This window comes from Notolepis coatsorum (genome assembly GCF_963971535.1).
Source record: "Notolepis coatsorum genome assembly, chromosome: 5".
Taxonomy (NCBI): Eukaryota; Metazoa; Chordata; class Actinopteri; order Aulopiformes; family Paralepididae; genus Notolepis; species Notolepis coatsorum.
Window position 1 is genome coordinate 113,282,826 of NC_140169.1, and position 17,092 is coordinate 113,299,917.

The 17,092-nt window shown below is 43.6% G+C and overlaps 2 protein-coding genes across 2 annotated transcripts in view; one reads left to right on the forward strand and one right to left on the reverse strand.

Moving 5' to 3' along the window:
• znf410 (zinc finger protein 410) overlaps positions 1–1,870 on the forward strand; it is a 38,054-nt gene extending 36,184 nt beyond the window's left edge. Inside the window, exon 12 of the mRNA XM_084313920.1 lies at positions 137–1,870. Within this exon, the coding sequence (XP_084170046.1) occupies positions 137–240 (104 nt within the window). The 3' untranslated portion in view covers positions 241–1,870. The remainder of the gene's footprint in view (positions 1–136) is intronic.
• LOC311228029 (ectonucleoside triphosphate diphosphohydrolase 5-like) lies at positions 1,653–14,308 on the reverse strand. The gene is made up of 14 exons (XM_084313921.1): positions 14,271–14,308; positions 12,890–13,143; positions 12,367–12,446; positions 9,879–10,022; positions 8,493–8,568; positions 7,925–7,960; positions 7,463–7,551; positions 7,284–7,366; positions 6,693–6,754; positions 3,454–3,555; positions 2,862–3,005; positions 2,412–2,468; positions 2,048–2,163; positions 1,653–1,784 (listed from the first exon to the last, which is right to left on the reverse strand). Exons 2-14 carry the CDS (start codon positions 13,134–13,136, stop codon positions 1,701–1,703), a joined length of 1,320 nt encoding a protein of 439 aa, XP_084170047.1. The 5' UTR covers positions 13,137–13,143; positions 14,271–14,308; the 3' UTR covers positions 1,653–1,700.
• Positions 14,309–17,092: the final 2,784 nt, after the last annotated feature.

The window sequence follows — 17,092 nt, forward strand, 5'->3', positions numbered from 1 at the left end:
GTTGTGAGAATTGCGCGTGTCGTAGATGCGACGCATTCTCAGCATAGATTGAATTGGTCTGGGACAGAGTAGCCAAAAGCGAGAATGAATGAATGACCGACTGTGCCGGTCCTATAATGATTGTGTCTCCTCCCAGGTTCTGCAGACTCGGTGGTGGTTCTTTCTCAACCACATGAACTGGTGACCATGACAACTGGTGGACATCATACCTATGCGGAGGATGTGGTGGTGCTCCTTTAGCCCCGCTACCATGGAAATGGCCCATTCCTGTCTCCCTGTTGCCCATTTAGTGGACCACTTTCTTAGTCCATCACACAAAGGGTGTCCTAAGTGAAGATCTGTTCTGTAAATACATTCATCCTTTCAGCCTTGTAGATAATGTGTAATTAGCAACCAGTTGACCATATTCACGTGGCAGCGGTTTTGCTCTCAGGATGGGATTCCTTTCCACCCTGTTCCCACCTTGGGTGGGATGGGGAAGCGAACCCCATCCTGAGCATGACATAAGAGCAAAATGGCTGCTGTGTAAATAAGGATCAATGATGGTTTTATTTAGGCACAAGTGTGAGATGCAGAAGTTTGTACAAGCAACTTTTTTCCTCGAATTTGTAAAATCGAGTACTCCCAAAGAAATACTGAGACGGGTTTAAAAATAGTATGTTTTATGAAACTATTAAATACATGGTAATGTATTGGTGGTACTGTAAAACCTTACTGAACTGTGTTTTTAAGAGAGGTTAAGATGTCAAATCCAGTGATTTTCCCAATATAAAGTGCTGTTAATTTTCCCAGAGATTTCAATGCAGACATTTGTATAATTACAAAATTATGAAGCAAAATGTACTTGACATGATGTACCCCCTTCTACACTATCTGAAGATGTACAGCAGAAAAACAGCAACGTTCTGCACCTCTGCATGCAGAAGAATTGACCATAGTAGTTTTGCACGGTCAATCTATGAAGAAAAAACACACCATTTCTAGAAACATGATGCTGTATCAAATCCTGGCCAAAGCCACATTAAAGATCCCCTCCAGATGCATTCTAAACCCTTAAAGACATTTCTACTTTGAATAACAATTTGTATAAATATGGTTTTTCCACCAAATTGTTCAATAAATGACTGAACATGGCTTAGCAACATCTCTACACCTTTAGCCTCATTGAGAACGGCCTAATATGAATATGCAAATTGTCAACAAGCTATTAACAAAGAATTCAAGTCAACAGGTTATCTCAACACTTGTCAGCTTGTGTATGCTGAACCTAAACGGTGTCAAGTTGCCACACATTAGAGAGGTTCATTCTATTAGTGACATCACACATGCAACTCAGATTTCAGGGAAGTACAGAGAAGCTCTCCCTCTCCAGAGGAAGAATGTGAAAAAGGCTCTCTGATGACCAGCTCTGCATAAATAACTATCTGTATAGTCAAAGTCATAGGAAACAAAATGCTTACATGCCCCACGTTATTAACCATAACACCTTTCAACCTGATGCCAACCCAGAGTGCTTCAGCTGTAAGACGACAGCATGTACAGCTCAATATATATATAAAAAGACATTAAGACCCACTCATGAGGTTAGCTGTACCCTTTTAGAAATAAATGACAGATATATGGGCCAGTTGGATAAGGTAGTGAGCCTTACACAGCACCGTTTGTTTTAGAGCACCAACTAAAGCAGCAGCACTTCCTCCTCAGTGGATCTTCAGGTTGTGGAAATGTTTGAAAATGGCGCCCAAGGCCCAGCTTGCCTCCACATTGTTAACTTTTTTGGTCAGCTGGGTGGGGAGACAAAAAAACAAACAAACACCAAATCACGCAAATGCCTTTTTGTATTTATTAAAATAAAAAAGTAATAACGGAATGACGTGTGTATGTTTTCCTTCTGTGGTTTTTGCACGCGTGTATATAATTTCTTCTGGTTCTGCCAGTTCGACAATTTTCAGATTTCACCTGGTCAAAAACAGGCCAATCGCCTGCGTGTGTATAATTACACTCCGGTGCCTGACCTGAGAACTGTTGTTACACAAGACCGTCTCACCTGCAGCACTGTGTTCTCCTTGAAGCCGAAGCCGTCCTTGAGCAGACAGGTGATGTAGGTCATGTCCAGGCACAGGAACGGACGAGCGGCCCGGGACTTGGCCATGCTGTTGCACACTGATAGAGGACAAAGGGACAGGGGGAAGACGCGTGCGTCACCGTTAAGGTTATATAATCACTCCATCTGTATGCTGCGGCGTGAGTGGCGGCAGCAGTTTGCAGATAGGGCAACTGAAGGAGAGGAGGACACACTCCACAGACTATTGAGATGCCTCCCGCGTGCGTCTCAAGCACAGGCGGCTCGCGGGCCTATCCTGGTAATGATGTGTTGCCATGCGCCTCCGGACCTGGAGGCCTCCACTCACCCTCTTTAGCACGCTTCTTGAAGTCTCTGACCTCCAGCCTGCCTCCTCGGCTCTTGTCTGAAAAACGGGGCGATTGGGGTCATTTACCTCTCGTCTGAGGCGGCGTACTGTTCCTTATAATGAGAATAGTTCTACACGCACAGACATTACCATCACGCTAATAATGGAGCCGGTGGCCTTTTCTGCTCAGACTGACAAGAGGATGGTGATTTGTATAATAACTCCACACCTATAGCTCATCAAAGCCCCGAGTCAGGCCGGTGACTCATTCCCCCCATCTCCCTAGTCTAGAATGAGAATGTAAGTAATCCTGCTGGGTCTGGGCCAATTATGCAAGGTGTGTGTGTGTGTGTGTGGAGGAAGAAACAGAATATGTGTGTGTGTGTGGAGGAAGAAACTATGTATGTGTGTGTGGAGGAAGAAACAATGTGTGCGTGTGCACTCACTCACCGATAAGGTCCGCGTCCACAGCTCTGTCAAAGTAATAGGAGAATGCGTAGAAAACACTGGTATCTCTGAGCTCAGAGGGCTGATGAATAACCCCCTTCACAACCTTAAGCACCTCCTGATAACAGGGCTTGTACCCCGCGTGGCCTGGTGAGAGAACAGCGGAGATGAGGCAGGAAATGACCGTCGTACACAGAAATAGGTGATGGAACGGCACGCATCCTGCTTTTAAACCACCATCCAATCGAAGCATTTTAATGACTTTCTTTGCCTGCAATATGGCTGGTGTTTGTTCATGGTGTGATGTAGTCACTAGTCTGTGATAATCTGTTGCTTTTGCACCAAGGTTGGGTGAGATATGTTCCAAGTCTGCCTTGTGTTATCAATCAATGTTTTTCCCCTGCAGGAATCCCTGGAGTAAGATTAAATAAAAATGTATGAGCAGTATCCTAAACCTTTAACATAATTCAAGCATCTATTCTGTACACATCGATTCATGAAGAACAATGGGTTTTGAGTGTAAAAAAATAAATAAAAAAGCTTTGCTTGTACCGAACAGCTTGCACGCCTGTATTCACAGCACATCCAGTCTCACCATCTGGGATCCCGCTCACTTGATAGGTGAGCCCTCCGAAGCTCCAGTCCTCTCTGAACTTCTTTGGCAGACAAGAGCTTCTGAAGACCCTCCACTCCAATCCTGGGGATAGAAAACAACAACAGGCCTGCCTTGTTTAATATTTCCACCGGCTCCACAGTCCACACACCTGGCCTTAAGTCTTTGACTCAAGGGGCCTTTGTTAGAAACTGAGACACAACAAATTCCACTTCTCTTTCCCATTCTTTCCCCAGCGTCTCGTTGGAATTGTCAATAAGGAATGAAAGATGTGAAACGCTTTTCCTCAAAAGACCTCCTCTTTCTCTCATTACCCATGTGTTCTGAGTGCACACGGTGAGGAGAGAGAGAGAGAGAATTCTAAAGAGTGACTCACACATTATTGACTTACAACACTGGAGGTATTTGCACATCCAAAGCTCTGCGCAGGTGTGTTGTAAGGAAAATGTGCCACTTGGAAGAAAGTCCCACACACAAGAGTGGTGTCTTTACTACTATGCACTCAAGACTGTAGCACACAAGTTCGACACTTTAACGAACAATGTTACTTGTTGCCAGAGGTCTACCCTTCCTGTTGTACAGAATTTTTTATTATATATATATATATATAAGATAAATGTTTTAGCATTTATTGCTTTTCATGGTCAGTAGGGATGCCCCCCGAAACCCGGTTCTAAACGGGAACCGGTACTAAATTAGAAAAAAACTGAATATTGATAAGCTCCGACGTTATCGGTCCTGCTATCGATAGAGTTTTTTTTCGAGGAATTTAAATGTTGCAAACTATCTCTCCTCTACCCGGACCATCAACAAATCAATCTTAACTATATTCACAGGACATACTTGACTCCTATAAGACTGAAAAAAATGGGTCTTATACAAGACTCCAAATGCTCTTTATGTACAAATGGGGACGAGGGGACATTTATGCACATGTACTGGGACTGCCCACCAGTTAAGATATTCTGGAAAGAGGTGACCCAGCAATTATCAAATCTCTTAACTTGGAATATACCTGTACACCCCTCTGTATTACTGCTGAATGATGTTTTTGAGTGTGCAGTACATCCACAGCTAAAGAGATTGGTTTTATCGGGTATCACAGTGGCTAAAAAGCTGATAGCATCACGATGGTTCCAACCGGAAAAAATGTGCCGAAAGGTCTGGATTATTACATATCTCGATGTGATCTATCAAGAAATATCTACAGCAAGAATTTTGGGTCTCAATGAATCCAAAATGACATTGTGGTTAGAAGTGGTGGAGAAAATAAAAGCTAGCATATAATGGTAATGTCTGGTTAGGGAAAATGGATGGATTATCCAATGGGGGGTCCGGGAGGGGGGGGTACGAGCTGGAGCATATGTGTGTAGGTTTTTAGATAACAGGTATTAAGGGTATATCCTATATATGACAATTAACTCAAATGTGATTTCATTGGATGTGCACTGTCAACTAATGCTTGTATATCTTATCGTGTGTTGTCATGTTTGTTTATGTGTTTGTTTAAAAAATTATAAAAAAATACAAAAAAACTATCTCTCCTCTTTCTGTCTCGCTCTGTCTGCACGAGAAGCGGAGCTGTTAGTTACACACAATCGCGATTTGAGTCGCTCACACTCACACAAATGCACATACGGGTACTGAGTGTCCGTGCTGAAGCGCAGCACACACAGACCGAGCTCTGCGCTCATCATGGCGGAGAGAACGAAACGCTCGAAAGTCTGGGTACACTTTACGAAAGTCGATGCCGACACAACGCACGTTGCCACAAGTGCAATAAAACATTTGCCAGTAAGGGTGGCAATACAAGCAATTTGTCAAAACATCGGTTGTCAAAACATAACATTAACACTTTGATCGCCGGGGTTAAATTCATAATTTACCATCCCTCGCCAGCCCTATTTAACATGGAGAAGTTCCCCTTCTTTGCAGGGCTATAACTTTTTAAATTGTATTGCTAAATTGACATTACTATGGCCCATTCAACGTCCTATATCTATTGTTCAGGGTGTAGCAACGTTATACTTTTTCATTCACATATTCATACTAAAATACGGTCTAAGGTATAAGTATGTTTTTATCGTTTTCTGCAGCTTTCTCCAGAACTTGATTTATAGCCCAAAATGCATTATATTGATGATCAAATACAGTTTGATAGGAATCTGTGCGAGATAAAAAATTTAAACTGGATGTGCTTCTAGGAGTTACTACTTATCATTTGATGTTGACCGGATGGGCGGGGGGTCTTTTATAATTCCGTGGGCAACGTTATATCATTCATCTAGTGTGGGTGATATGATCATTAGAGCAGTTAGTAAAGAACACGTTGACAAATAACGCTGGATCTTACCGTATCTTCCTCGCGCCGTTGGACGATGAGCGTGGAACTGAAATATTCCTATTATGGGATGTAGAAATACCCGATCCATTTCCAGGTTGTATAATAGTATATACGTCCAAATCATGTTGTTTATCGAGTTATTTGCAACCGATCGACATCCATTGTGTCAAGATGGAGTCCTGCTAATGATAGCGAGTGCCCGGACGAAATATGGGTGAGCACCACTTCATCCGCATCACTTCCTGTTTGGGCGAGCGGCCGATCGGCCACCAGATGGCGCTCTTGAACAGTTGGAGAGTTGAGAGGGGCTCACCAGTACATATAATGTCTCCGGGGGAGAAATATGATTTCGATCACAGATTTTTGAAATATTGATATCAAAGACGCTGTCTAGCGTCTTCGGCAGAATAAGCATGGCGGGGAAAGACGCTGCACAGCGTCTTCGGCGATTAAAGTGTTAATCTGCAGAAATGCGGTGTTCCATCTCCATCCACGTCCACTGCAGGTAAGCCAAGATACAGAGTTAGCTAGGCTAATAACGAATTATTACGAACAGGCTAATAAATAAAATATAATTGCTTGGCTAATTGTTTAGCTACAAATATATTTGAAAGATGACAACTTTTTATAGATCTTCAGGCTGAGGCTGCAGCCACCATGTCCCAGCCCACCCCTCCTCCCTCTACCACCACAGGTCCCAGCCAAGCCAAAAGTCACGAGGGCGCCCCAATTGTACAGAACATTTATCCAAGAACAACTAAATGAGTAAATGTAAATGAGTGGTGTGCAGGATTTACATAGTCTCCCATATTGAACCAGACTAGGTCTCAGCAGAGAGACATAGCTAATGGCGATGGCCTGTCCTCCATTCACGTACCTTCTGCTCCCAGAGCGCCCAGCGTTGCCAGCCGGCCTGCCATCAATCCATTCCCCAGGTAGCTAGAGGGAGTCAAGCGGTAGTACCATTATGAAACAAAAACAAGAAAAGAGTCCCATAGCACGTACCCCCAAACTAAGAAGTAGGCCAAAAAACAAAAAAGCACCACAATTATTATCCACGGCCTAATGACTAAACAAACAAAGATTAGCGTTTCATGATGAAAAAACCTTCCAGTTGAAACTCCTTAGCCGTTCCTACTGAAAATAGCAACGGAAACTAGGTCAATTCACTGCAATGGTGGTTTCGCTCCCGAGCCCAAAGTGTAATGCAACTGGTCTATTCTAGAGGCCAATTATAATATTGTGGATGGAAGAGTATGTATGTGGGTCACATCAAAGTTCCACTGAATAGGGAATTAAGTCAGGCATAAATTCTATACAATCTGAAATATAATTCAATTCCTAATTTAGCATTTCTGTCATTAGCAATTAACCTAAGATGGTGCAAAAATGAACTATAACCCCATGGATAAAGTGGGATTAGTAAATCACATGACGGCGGACTATTTCTGTGCATCAGCTATTTTACCTGTGGGCGTACAACTCATATGTCGAGTTGAACATATCAAATCTTGCCATGTAGTCGGGGCCTGGGGAACTCTCTGTGGTTTTCTACGGACAGATACGAAGTGGATCGCAAATTACACGTCACTAAGCCTTGAAAAAATGCAAACTGGAGAGAATCGTTTTAAGGTACAAAGGAGTAACCTTAAATATGGGCAGGAACGTGATCTGCGTCGACCCTCCGCCCAGGTCCAGGATCCCCACCGTCTTCTTAGTCTGGGCGTGCAGGTGATCTGAAAACATTTAACACGGTGCCCACTTTTATCCAGCGCGCTCCACTCTGTAGCGGAGGAGATGGAATCAGTTACCCTCGCGATGCTATCTCCCAAAGCCCTCTTTGGCACTGTAACCAGAGGTGTGAAATCTCACCGTGGAAGCTGATAGAGATCACAGCGATCCCTCTGAGCGACGGATTCTTTTCTGTTCCACCGTGTCACTAGGCGGATAAACTGAAATCTCTATCTGCTCGCGAGCAAAAGGTCTACAAAAGATGTCACTGGCAACATCGGCAGACACCGCGTTATGCACACGGCTGAGCCCATATGCTTCATAATGGCAGGCATAATAATGCAGGAGGGAGTGTAGACTCCGGGATTCAAAACTCACCTGTCAGAAAGTTTAGAGTTACCCAGGCCAGGATTCCTGCAGGAGCAAGCAAACAAACACACGGCAAAACACTCATTTTAGAATTCATAACCACATATTTCTATTTAAAAAACACAACAATTAGACCACAGACAGTTGAGCAAGTACAAATGTTCTTTAAAAAGATACATGTGTGAAAGCTGTGAAAGCTATGAAAGCTATGAAAGCCGTTTGAAACGCTGACAAATCAATTACACCGTGGCAACAACATGTAGCTTAAGGCCATTAAATCCCCTCTCACCACATAATTACACCTGCTTGAGGTCACAACAACTTTACAGGCCGAAAACAATTCCATTTTCCCAGAGCATCGTCATCGGCACATCATGATAATCTACTGTAATTTAGTCAAATGACTTGGGTAAACAAACACTTCATCAGGAAATTGCACAGCAAGCTAAAGACAAGGGGGGGGGGGGGGATAAGACTGACTGATGCCACCTTACAAAGTAAGCAGAGGGAGAGATGAATGATGAATGGACTGGACTGGCACGGCACTAGGTGGGGGCCAAGGTTGGGCAGACGTTACCTTCATTTGTACCGTTCATTATGCTGACGCTGTCGTCTGGGACGAGAAAAGGAGATTCATCAAACACGCCTTGAACCTGCGGGAGGGCGGAGAGACAGAGAGAGAGAGAGAGATGGAGGGATGAAGGGAGGGAGGGAAAGAGAGAGGGAAAAAAGAAGAGAAAGAGAGAGAAATGGCATTGCTGTTATCTGCTGTTAACGGTAGCTCATCCAAAGGTGCCCTCCACAAGAAGGGATTAATTAATTCCCCCAGGGGGGATTAATAAAGTATCATATATCTCCCAGGGTGCCCTGGGCCATCCATTACTGCCTCGTACCATCCTGAAGAGCCCCTTCCACGCTAAGCTCACTCCAGCACTCTGATAACAAACGCCGCCATACCGATCATACCAATGAGGGCCCCTCTTCTGGTCCCTACCGGGAATAGAAAGCGGTCCCTTCGCTACCATTCACTGCCATACTTCCCCCCCGACAACTGCACCTTACGTTTCTAAGCAACAAGGACGCTGCCAACTTGTCACTTTTGTCTCGTTTGCTCCCACTGATCTTTGTGACAAAGACAGTGTATCTAGAGAGAGACATGTTAGCCTTTGAAAATCCCCTGGCCACATCATCATTTATCTTTACAACAGGTACAATCACTGCCAAATGTTGGTAGTACCCCCCCCCCCCCCCCCCCCCATCACAAGATACATTCAGACAGTGTTGGATCTAACAAATGGATTTATGGACACATTTATGGAAAGTTCAATCCCGGACCACAAAGCTTCTCGAAGGGTTTAGCGCGACACATGACAGCTCTTCCAATTCGTACGTGATGTTCTACCGGCAGCAAAACAAGTGAGTCTCAGCCTCAATATATACTGTTCTGTAGTTACTGAAACTGATTGAATATGGCACCGCCCCACCTAGAATAACTTTCACCAGCCGCCAGTGCCACTGTGTGTGAATGTTTGAGTGAATGTATGAATGATGTATGAATGAGAGGCACAAGTTGCAAAGCGCTTTGAATAAAAGCTGTTATATAAATGCAGTCCATTTACTAGCCTTTAGGCAGGTAAACAACCAGACCTCTCTTTTATTCTAAAGTGTCCAGTTGAATTCCTGGCTCTGCTTTACAAAAGATGCCCTGCTTTATGTTAGTGAAAAGAATGAACAAAGCAAAGCGGTGTTGTGTACATGGTTGCATTATTTATATCCACATGAACGGATAAGTCCCATCATGTATCAGCCTGCAGGAATAACAGCACAACGGTAAAGCAGGCAGGTTTTGCATCTCTGTACCAACCTCTCCCCACTGCACAAGGTCACCCCCGCTATGCACAGTATCTTAGCGTCCCTCGCTCTTGAGTGCCCAATCTCTTGTCGCCCTCATATCGTCCCTCACCTTTTCCAGTAGACCCTGGGCCTTCTCCTGGGGCAGCAGCCTGAGTCCAGCGGTGGCCCTGAGGATGACGGGCGTCCGCTTCCACTCCAGACGCGGGATAGCCCTCTTGGCCACCTTCAACAGCATCCTCACCGAGTGACCTCCCTGCAGACACGGAGACGCATCACTACAACATGGAAACAGCTGGCAGAGAGGGAAAACACTTCCTGCTAAAGACGTTAGTTAGATAGATAGATATTTTTATTTGTCCACTTTCATGGAAATGTGTCTTTGGCTTCACCATGGTTGTAATCCACAAGACAACACAATACAAACACCACACAGGCACACAAAATAAAAAAAACAGCCCAATACTGTACATAGGCAAAAAGAGAGACAACAACAACAAAAACAGGGGCAGAGCTTCAGGTACCTAACCAGTACCATGGTTAAAATAAAAAAATCTAAGAATTCATCAGGGCAATGGCATATGGGATGAATTCTTAAATATGTTTTTTTGGGGCTAGAGGAACTCTATAGCGCCTTCCAGATGGAATGGAAGCATGTCAAACTCACCATGAAGGGGATGCAAAGGATCCGACAATATTCGCTGAGCCTTGTCCCTATTCCGGAGTACATACAACTCAGACATTTGTCTTTGTGGTTTCCCTATAACTTTACTGACCATAAACTTTACTAACAACAAACGCCCACGATTAAAAAGATCCACTGCACAGAGAAATAAAACCGACAGGGTTTAGCCTTTCCAGACTTCAAATATTATTTTAAAGCGTTCTCTTTAAGACCACTGATCACCTGGTTTGATTCTCAAGCAGCGGTATCCTGGAGACCATTAGAGGAGATAGTGGCCCCACATAGACTGCAGGATATAGTGTACACCAACATATCAATTAAGCAATGCAACTTAAGATTTGGCCCCCTTATTACACATGTGATCCGGATGTGGCGTGACACACAGAAAACGTGTACTAACCACCATAAATGGCACAGGCATTCTCCCCTATTTAATAACAATTTACTCCTTATTGAACAACAACCTATCAGATACCCTGGTAGGGAAAAGAAAGGCATACACACATTGGGGGATATCTTCGATGACTATGGTCTCCGCAGTTTTCAAGATATATCCAACAAATTTGACCTCCCCAGTTCCTCTTTTTTCTTCTATTTACAAATAAGAGCAGCTCTGAAGGCTCACAGCGTCCCATGGGATGTTCCACTTGAGCACCACAGGTTTCCCAAATTATTTTATGACAAGGAGACGTCGAGAGGCTTCGTCTCTGACTTTTATCGCCACTTACTTACGTCCTCATATAAGGTCCTTCCCCTAGACTCGGTTTGGAGGAAGGATATCCCAGAGCTGGAAGTAGATTTTGATTGGGATGCAGTCTGGGAAAATGTTCGGCTATCATCACGCAACCCAGATCACCAACAGATGAATCTTAACTTTGTTCATAGGACTTACCTGACCCCTAGATTGTACCTAATGGGTCTCAGACCTGACTCTCGATGCTCCTTGTGTTCAAACGATGCTATAATATATGCATATGTATTGGGAATGCCCTCCTGTTGAGACTTTTTGGGAAAAAGTAACCACTCAATTATCAGAGATTTTATCTCTGACCATACCGACACTGCCTTCTGTACTGTTGTTGAATGATGTTTCTCAGTTATCAACCTCTGTACATGTAAAGAGACTCATTTTGGCGGGTCTTACAGCTAGCAAAAAGTTGATAGCGCCACGCTGGATTCAACCAGATAAAATGTGCCCGAAGGTATGGATTCTCACCTATCTCGATGTGATTTATCTAGAGATATCTACTGCATGAATTTTAGGTGTTAATGAAGCCAGCATAGCAGTCTGGGTAGCTGTGGTGGATAAGATAAAGGAACGCATATACATTTGGAGTTTTCTGATGTTGAATGAAGTAGTGGATGTATAGCCCACGTGGGGGTCCTGTAGGGGGGGGGGGGGGTATTGGTATTGTATTTATTATTTTTATGTCTTTTAGTCTACTTTCATTCTGATTTCATTACTGGACTGTCATTATTGTTATTATTATTTCTGTTATTGTCCTGTGATTTATTGTCGATTATTACTGTTACTGTATTGTTTGTCTTGTTTCATGTAAAAAGAAAAGGGAAAATAAAAAACATTTGTTCAAAAAAAAAAGAAAAAAAAACTTTACTGACCATGTTAACAATCCTTGCCAATTTGTTCTTATTCTTGGCCCCAAGGTTTCCATACCAGGATTAAGAGATTTATAAGACACTGGAGGGGTTTCGAATCGAATTCTTCCCTCATTCAGCAGCACAATCTATACAGTTTTCTCTCACCTGCCATTTCAATTCATCAGCGCCTCAATTCCCCAAGCAACGTGTTTTTTTGGGGGGGGGGGTAGATTTAATTGTAGACAGAAAACAGATACAGCGAAGCTTGTCCTTTGGCACAATGTAAATGATTAGAACTGACATTGATGACACTCACCATTTCAGGTGAGTCAGCGTACGCCGACAGACCAGGCTTGATGGAATGGAACATCTCATTGTCTAGAACAGGCAGCTCCTCTGAAAGATACAACATCCACACTTGCATCAAATCAGCAGCTATTAAAAAACATTAAGACAGCTAGATCGGCTTGGCATATATACCCTACAGAAAGTATCTCCCCATTCAAGACTATCCCAGTGGATTGACGTATGATGACGCAGGATTTGAAAATGACAAGAAAAATAAACATTTAGTATTGGCTTATTATTATTCCCCAGTTGTACAGAACAGAGGGATAACGAGACAGACGCACAGACATATAGAGATGGATATGTAGACAGGGAGAGGAAAATCCAATATCTCATATACCCCACCTGCCAATCAACATTACTGTGAGCCCTGCAGTGTAACTCCGCTGTTTGCATTGTAAATACATTATTTTATTTAAACTGGTCATTCCAACTATCTTCACCAAAATAAACAATTCTGAGGGCAAGATAGTAGCGCCATTCAGGTTCACCTCCACCTGAAGCGCTCTGGATGAAGGTGTAGATGTGGATGCGCGTCCCCGTGCTCCCCGCGTCAAACATCACGCCGTAGAAGATGCGGCTGCAATTGGCCGGGCGGCTCAGGCTGGGAAGGACGCTGCCTATGCTGGTGGTCAGGTCCAGCAGAGAGGGCTGGACCAGGGCAGCATGGCTCAACCCGGCGGCCACAGCCATGAGCAGGACCACAGGCAGGAGCAGAGCACACGACACGGGCCTCATCTTCACTCTGGAGAATCAGCAGCAAAATCACACAAGAGTTCTTCTGACGAGTCACAGACGAAGAGGTTACTCTCCAACTATTATCACTATAGAGTTCAGTGGCTGAGCTGAACTGACAGCTTTGACAGCCAGTCGCTGAGTCAGCTCAGGGCAGACTTTAACAATGTTGTGCCACTGGCTGGACACGCCCACGCTGAGAGCAACAAGCAACAGAGGAGCAAGGGGGAAGAAGATTACTTTATGTCCCATCATCATCATGGCCTTTGACCACACACCCTGTTAATCACTTTAACCAGCCAGAAAAACACATCCACTGTTGTTGTAACCACTCTGCAAACTAGGGATGTGGTCCGATTTAATTTTTACAGCTGATATTTGGCCAACTGCATATTTCTGACTTAAGCTTTACAGTTAAAGATTGTTGCTAAATACACGTGAACAAAAGGAATGAGACTAATACGGATATCTGTGTAAAGAACATATATATTTCAGCTAATGTCTTCTTTCATTTACATGTTATAATAACCCATCATTATCTGATGCATGTTTCCAGCTATTGGGTCTAGCCTGGAAACCAGTCTAGTCTGTATCGGGGTAGAGAAACAACATGCCTCGCATCCTTACTGCAAACTGAAACAGTTTCAGAGATATATAAATCATGACCTCTCAGGTCATCATCATCATCATCGGTCGGTGACGGTCACCTCATATTGAACTTGTAACAAAGAATATTTGCGTTTTGCCACGTTCTCTGTTGTTTGTGTGATTGCCGTTGTTGTAGTTTTGAATGAATGAATGAATGAATGAAAACTTTAACAGATTGCAGACAACTTTTTCCAGATAAGTCTCAAGACTTGCTCCCAGGTTTAAAGCTAGGGATGAGCACCCGTCGGCACGAATACTTAATTGTCACGAAATGGCGTGGGTTCCGTAACAGCCACGCTAGGTAGGTCAGTAAAGTCGCTCACCATTTTCACTTTGACAGCAGCAGAGTTATGCTGTAACTAAGTAACGTTACCCACGTAGCTATAGTTAGTTAGTATAACCTCAACTTTAATCACAAATAAAAAGGAACAAGTTAGAGTTATATAAAAATGCAATATATGCCTCATGATAAGCGAAGGTCATGCTTACCATCGCGTCCGACAAAAAAATGTTGGATCGCTTTCAACAGCTGGGTTACGTGACGTCATCGTGTTATTATTAACGTCAACCCACGTGGTCGTGGGAGGTGTTCTGCCACCTCCGCGCACTTGAGTGGAAACACAGGGCGCCGCGGTTAATGCCACGATAATAAACATGCTGAGCAAAACTAAACAAGCCCACAAGACAGATTTTCAGCATGTATAATGCAGTCAAGGGAAACCTACAGTAATTAATTTCCTGCCCGCAGAAGCACATTTAGAAGATTGGATTTGACCATAACTGTAGCACAATGATCACTCAGTTAAAACAAGGAATCCCTCAGCAAAATTACAGACTATTAAATATCTACATCCGAAATACTTTTGGAACATCGCTCATGTGCTTCATCCCTTGATTGACATCCATGATCAAAATCGCAAAAAGAAATTTCATCAATGACAAAACTGAGGAAAACAAAAACAAACCACGTGAACTTTGGAAATTACTCAATAATCAACTAGGCTGCAGTAAAAAACTTAAAACCAGATTATCAAACATAAACATAAAGACGGACAACACGCTCATCACAGACAAGCTGGATGTAGCCAATTACTTAAACATCTTCTTCACAAACATAGCCACAACACTGGTAAACAAACTACCCTCCCACTCAGGGCATTATGGGGTAGAAGCCCCGTAGAACACATAGTAGCATACTACAAAAACCTAGGGGTCCACAAAGACGACTTCAAACTTGAAATGGTAACAACCGATGAGGTACTCAAAAAATTGAGCGCCCTCCAACCTAACAAGGCCACTGGCCATGACAACATCCCCTCCAAATTCCTCAGAGACTCAGCAGCCATCACCCCAGTCATCACACACATAATAAACCTCTCTATAAAACAGGGACACGTCACACGTCCCCAAGGACTTCAAAATTGCGAGAGTGACCCCTCTGCACAAAAAGGGCAGCAAATTAGACCCAGGCAACTACCGCCCTGTTTCTATTATTACCTCCATCTCGAAAGTCATGGAGAAAATAGTCTATGAACAGGTCGAAAAGTACCTGGCGGAAAAAAATCGAATCTACGAATTCCAATCTGGCTTCAGAACGTCCCACTCCACTGACACATGCCACCTCTATTTGAACGACCACATCAAACAAGAGGTGGACGCGGGCAAATACTGCGGCATGGTCAGGCTGGACCTACAAAAGGTCTTCGACACTGTCAATCACTCCATTCTGATTGACAAGCTAAAAGCAATTGGTTTTGATAGTTTATCAGTGAGCTGGATGCAATCCTACCTGGAGGGGAGAGAACAGATGGTAGAGGTAAACGGTACTCTACCCCCCCCCCCTCACAGTGAGCTGTGGTGTTCCACAAGGAAGCATACTAGGACCGCTACTGTTCCTAATTTATGCAAATGACATGTCGTCAGCCTGTGACTGCAACTTGTTCCTGTTTGCGGACGACTCAGCCCTGCTGGTCTCTGACAAGAACAAGTTGCAGGTTGAAAAAACCCTCAGCTCAGAACTAGGCAAAATCTGCATTATGGCTCGCTGATAACAAACTATCATTACACATGGGCAAAACAGAGTCCATTCTCTTCGGTTCAAATAACAAACTCAGCAAGACCGACGGCTTCTCAGTTACAGTTACAGGAAAGACGAAATTACCTACCTGGGTTCCATCCTAGAGGCAAATCTTTCCTGTGACAAAATGGCATCCAATTTGAATCCAATGTAATAAAAAAAGTCAACCAACGAACTAGATTCTTGTACCGGATCTCCTCTCTGGTAAACAAGAATACCCTGAAGACTCTGGCAGGAGCACTCATTCAAGGATACTACGACTATGCGTGCACCTCATGGTACCAAAGCACCTCAAAGGCGCTAAAAACAAGATTACAAACATCACAAAACAAACTGGTCAGACTACTACTTGACCTTACCCCCAGAACCCACCTCACCCCTGCCCACTTTGACAACCTAGGATGGCTTAGAGTAGACGACAGAGTACAGCAACTTGCAATGGGCCTGGTCTACAAGATACACTATACGACTAAGGTACCCATGTACATGTCAAAATACTTCCCAAAGGTCAGTGAATACCACAACCACTACACCAGAGGAAGCTCAACAAATCATGTTAAACCCAGATTCGGCTCAAACAAGGGACTCAATGTGGAACGCCCTACCAAAAGCTGTAAAGGAATGCGAATCCCTACCCACATTCAAAACCGCTCTTAAAGAGCACCTACGGGAGGCTGCAATTCGAAACTGGCCACCGTAAATGCCCAAACCCCCCACCACCTCCTAATAGACAGTCTCCTCCCCGCCGTATGTATATTTCTCTCCCACCCACCCCCTCCAAATGTACAGTCCCCTCCCCATCATATGTATATACTCTGTCAGGATCTAGGGGTAACAGTACTGTATATTTGAATACCGTTTATGTCACAAATGTATCAGTACTAAATACCTATATGTCCCTATGCCATAAATGTCATGTATGTCATAAATGTCTTGAAAATGGGGGACCCTGATGTAAACAAGACAAACATCTTTCTCAGGTCTGCATCCCCTTAACAAGTGTGTGTATTGAGCCGTACTGTATTGTACCCATTCTGCAATCTGTTAAATAAAGTTCTCATTCATCCTCTATTCCCGTAGGCATAATAGCCTTAAAACAGTCTGCTGCATTTAAAACGTAAATTATCCAAAATTGCTTAATCAGTTGTCAACACCCAAAAAATTATATAGGCCTAATATAATTCTGATTAAAGACATAACATGTTGCCATGGCTTACAAATAGCCTACACATTT

Bases quoted from the DNA above. Each gene is read 5' to 3' on its own strand.
- LOC311228029 (XM_084313921.1), bottom strand. From the start codon at position 13,136: ATGAGGCCCGTGTCGTGTGCTCTGCTCCTGCCTGTGGTCCTGCTCATG. The intron at 12,447-12,889 runs GTGAACCTGAAT...TGTATCTTTCAG, and splicing joins CCAGAGCGCTTCAGGTGGAG to AGGAGCTGCCTGTTCTAGAC. The intron at 2,164-2,411 runs GTGAGTGGAGGC...GTCCTCTATCAG, and splicing joins CAAGAAGCGTGCTAAAGAGG to TGTGCAACAGCATGGCCAAG.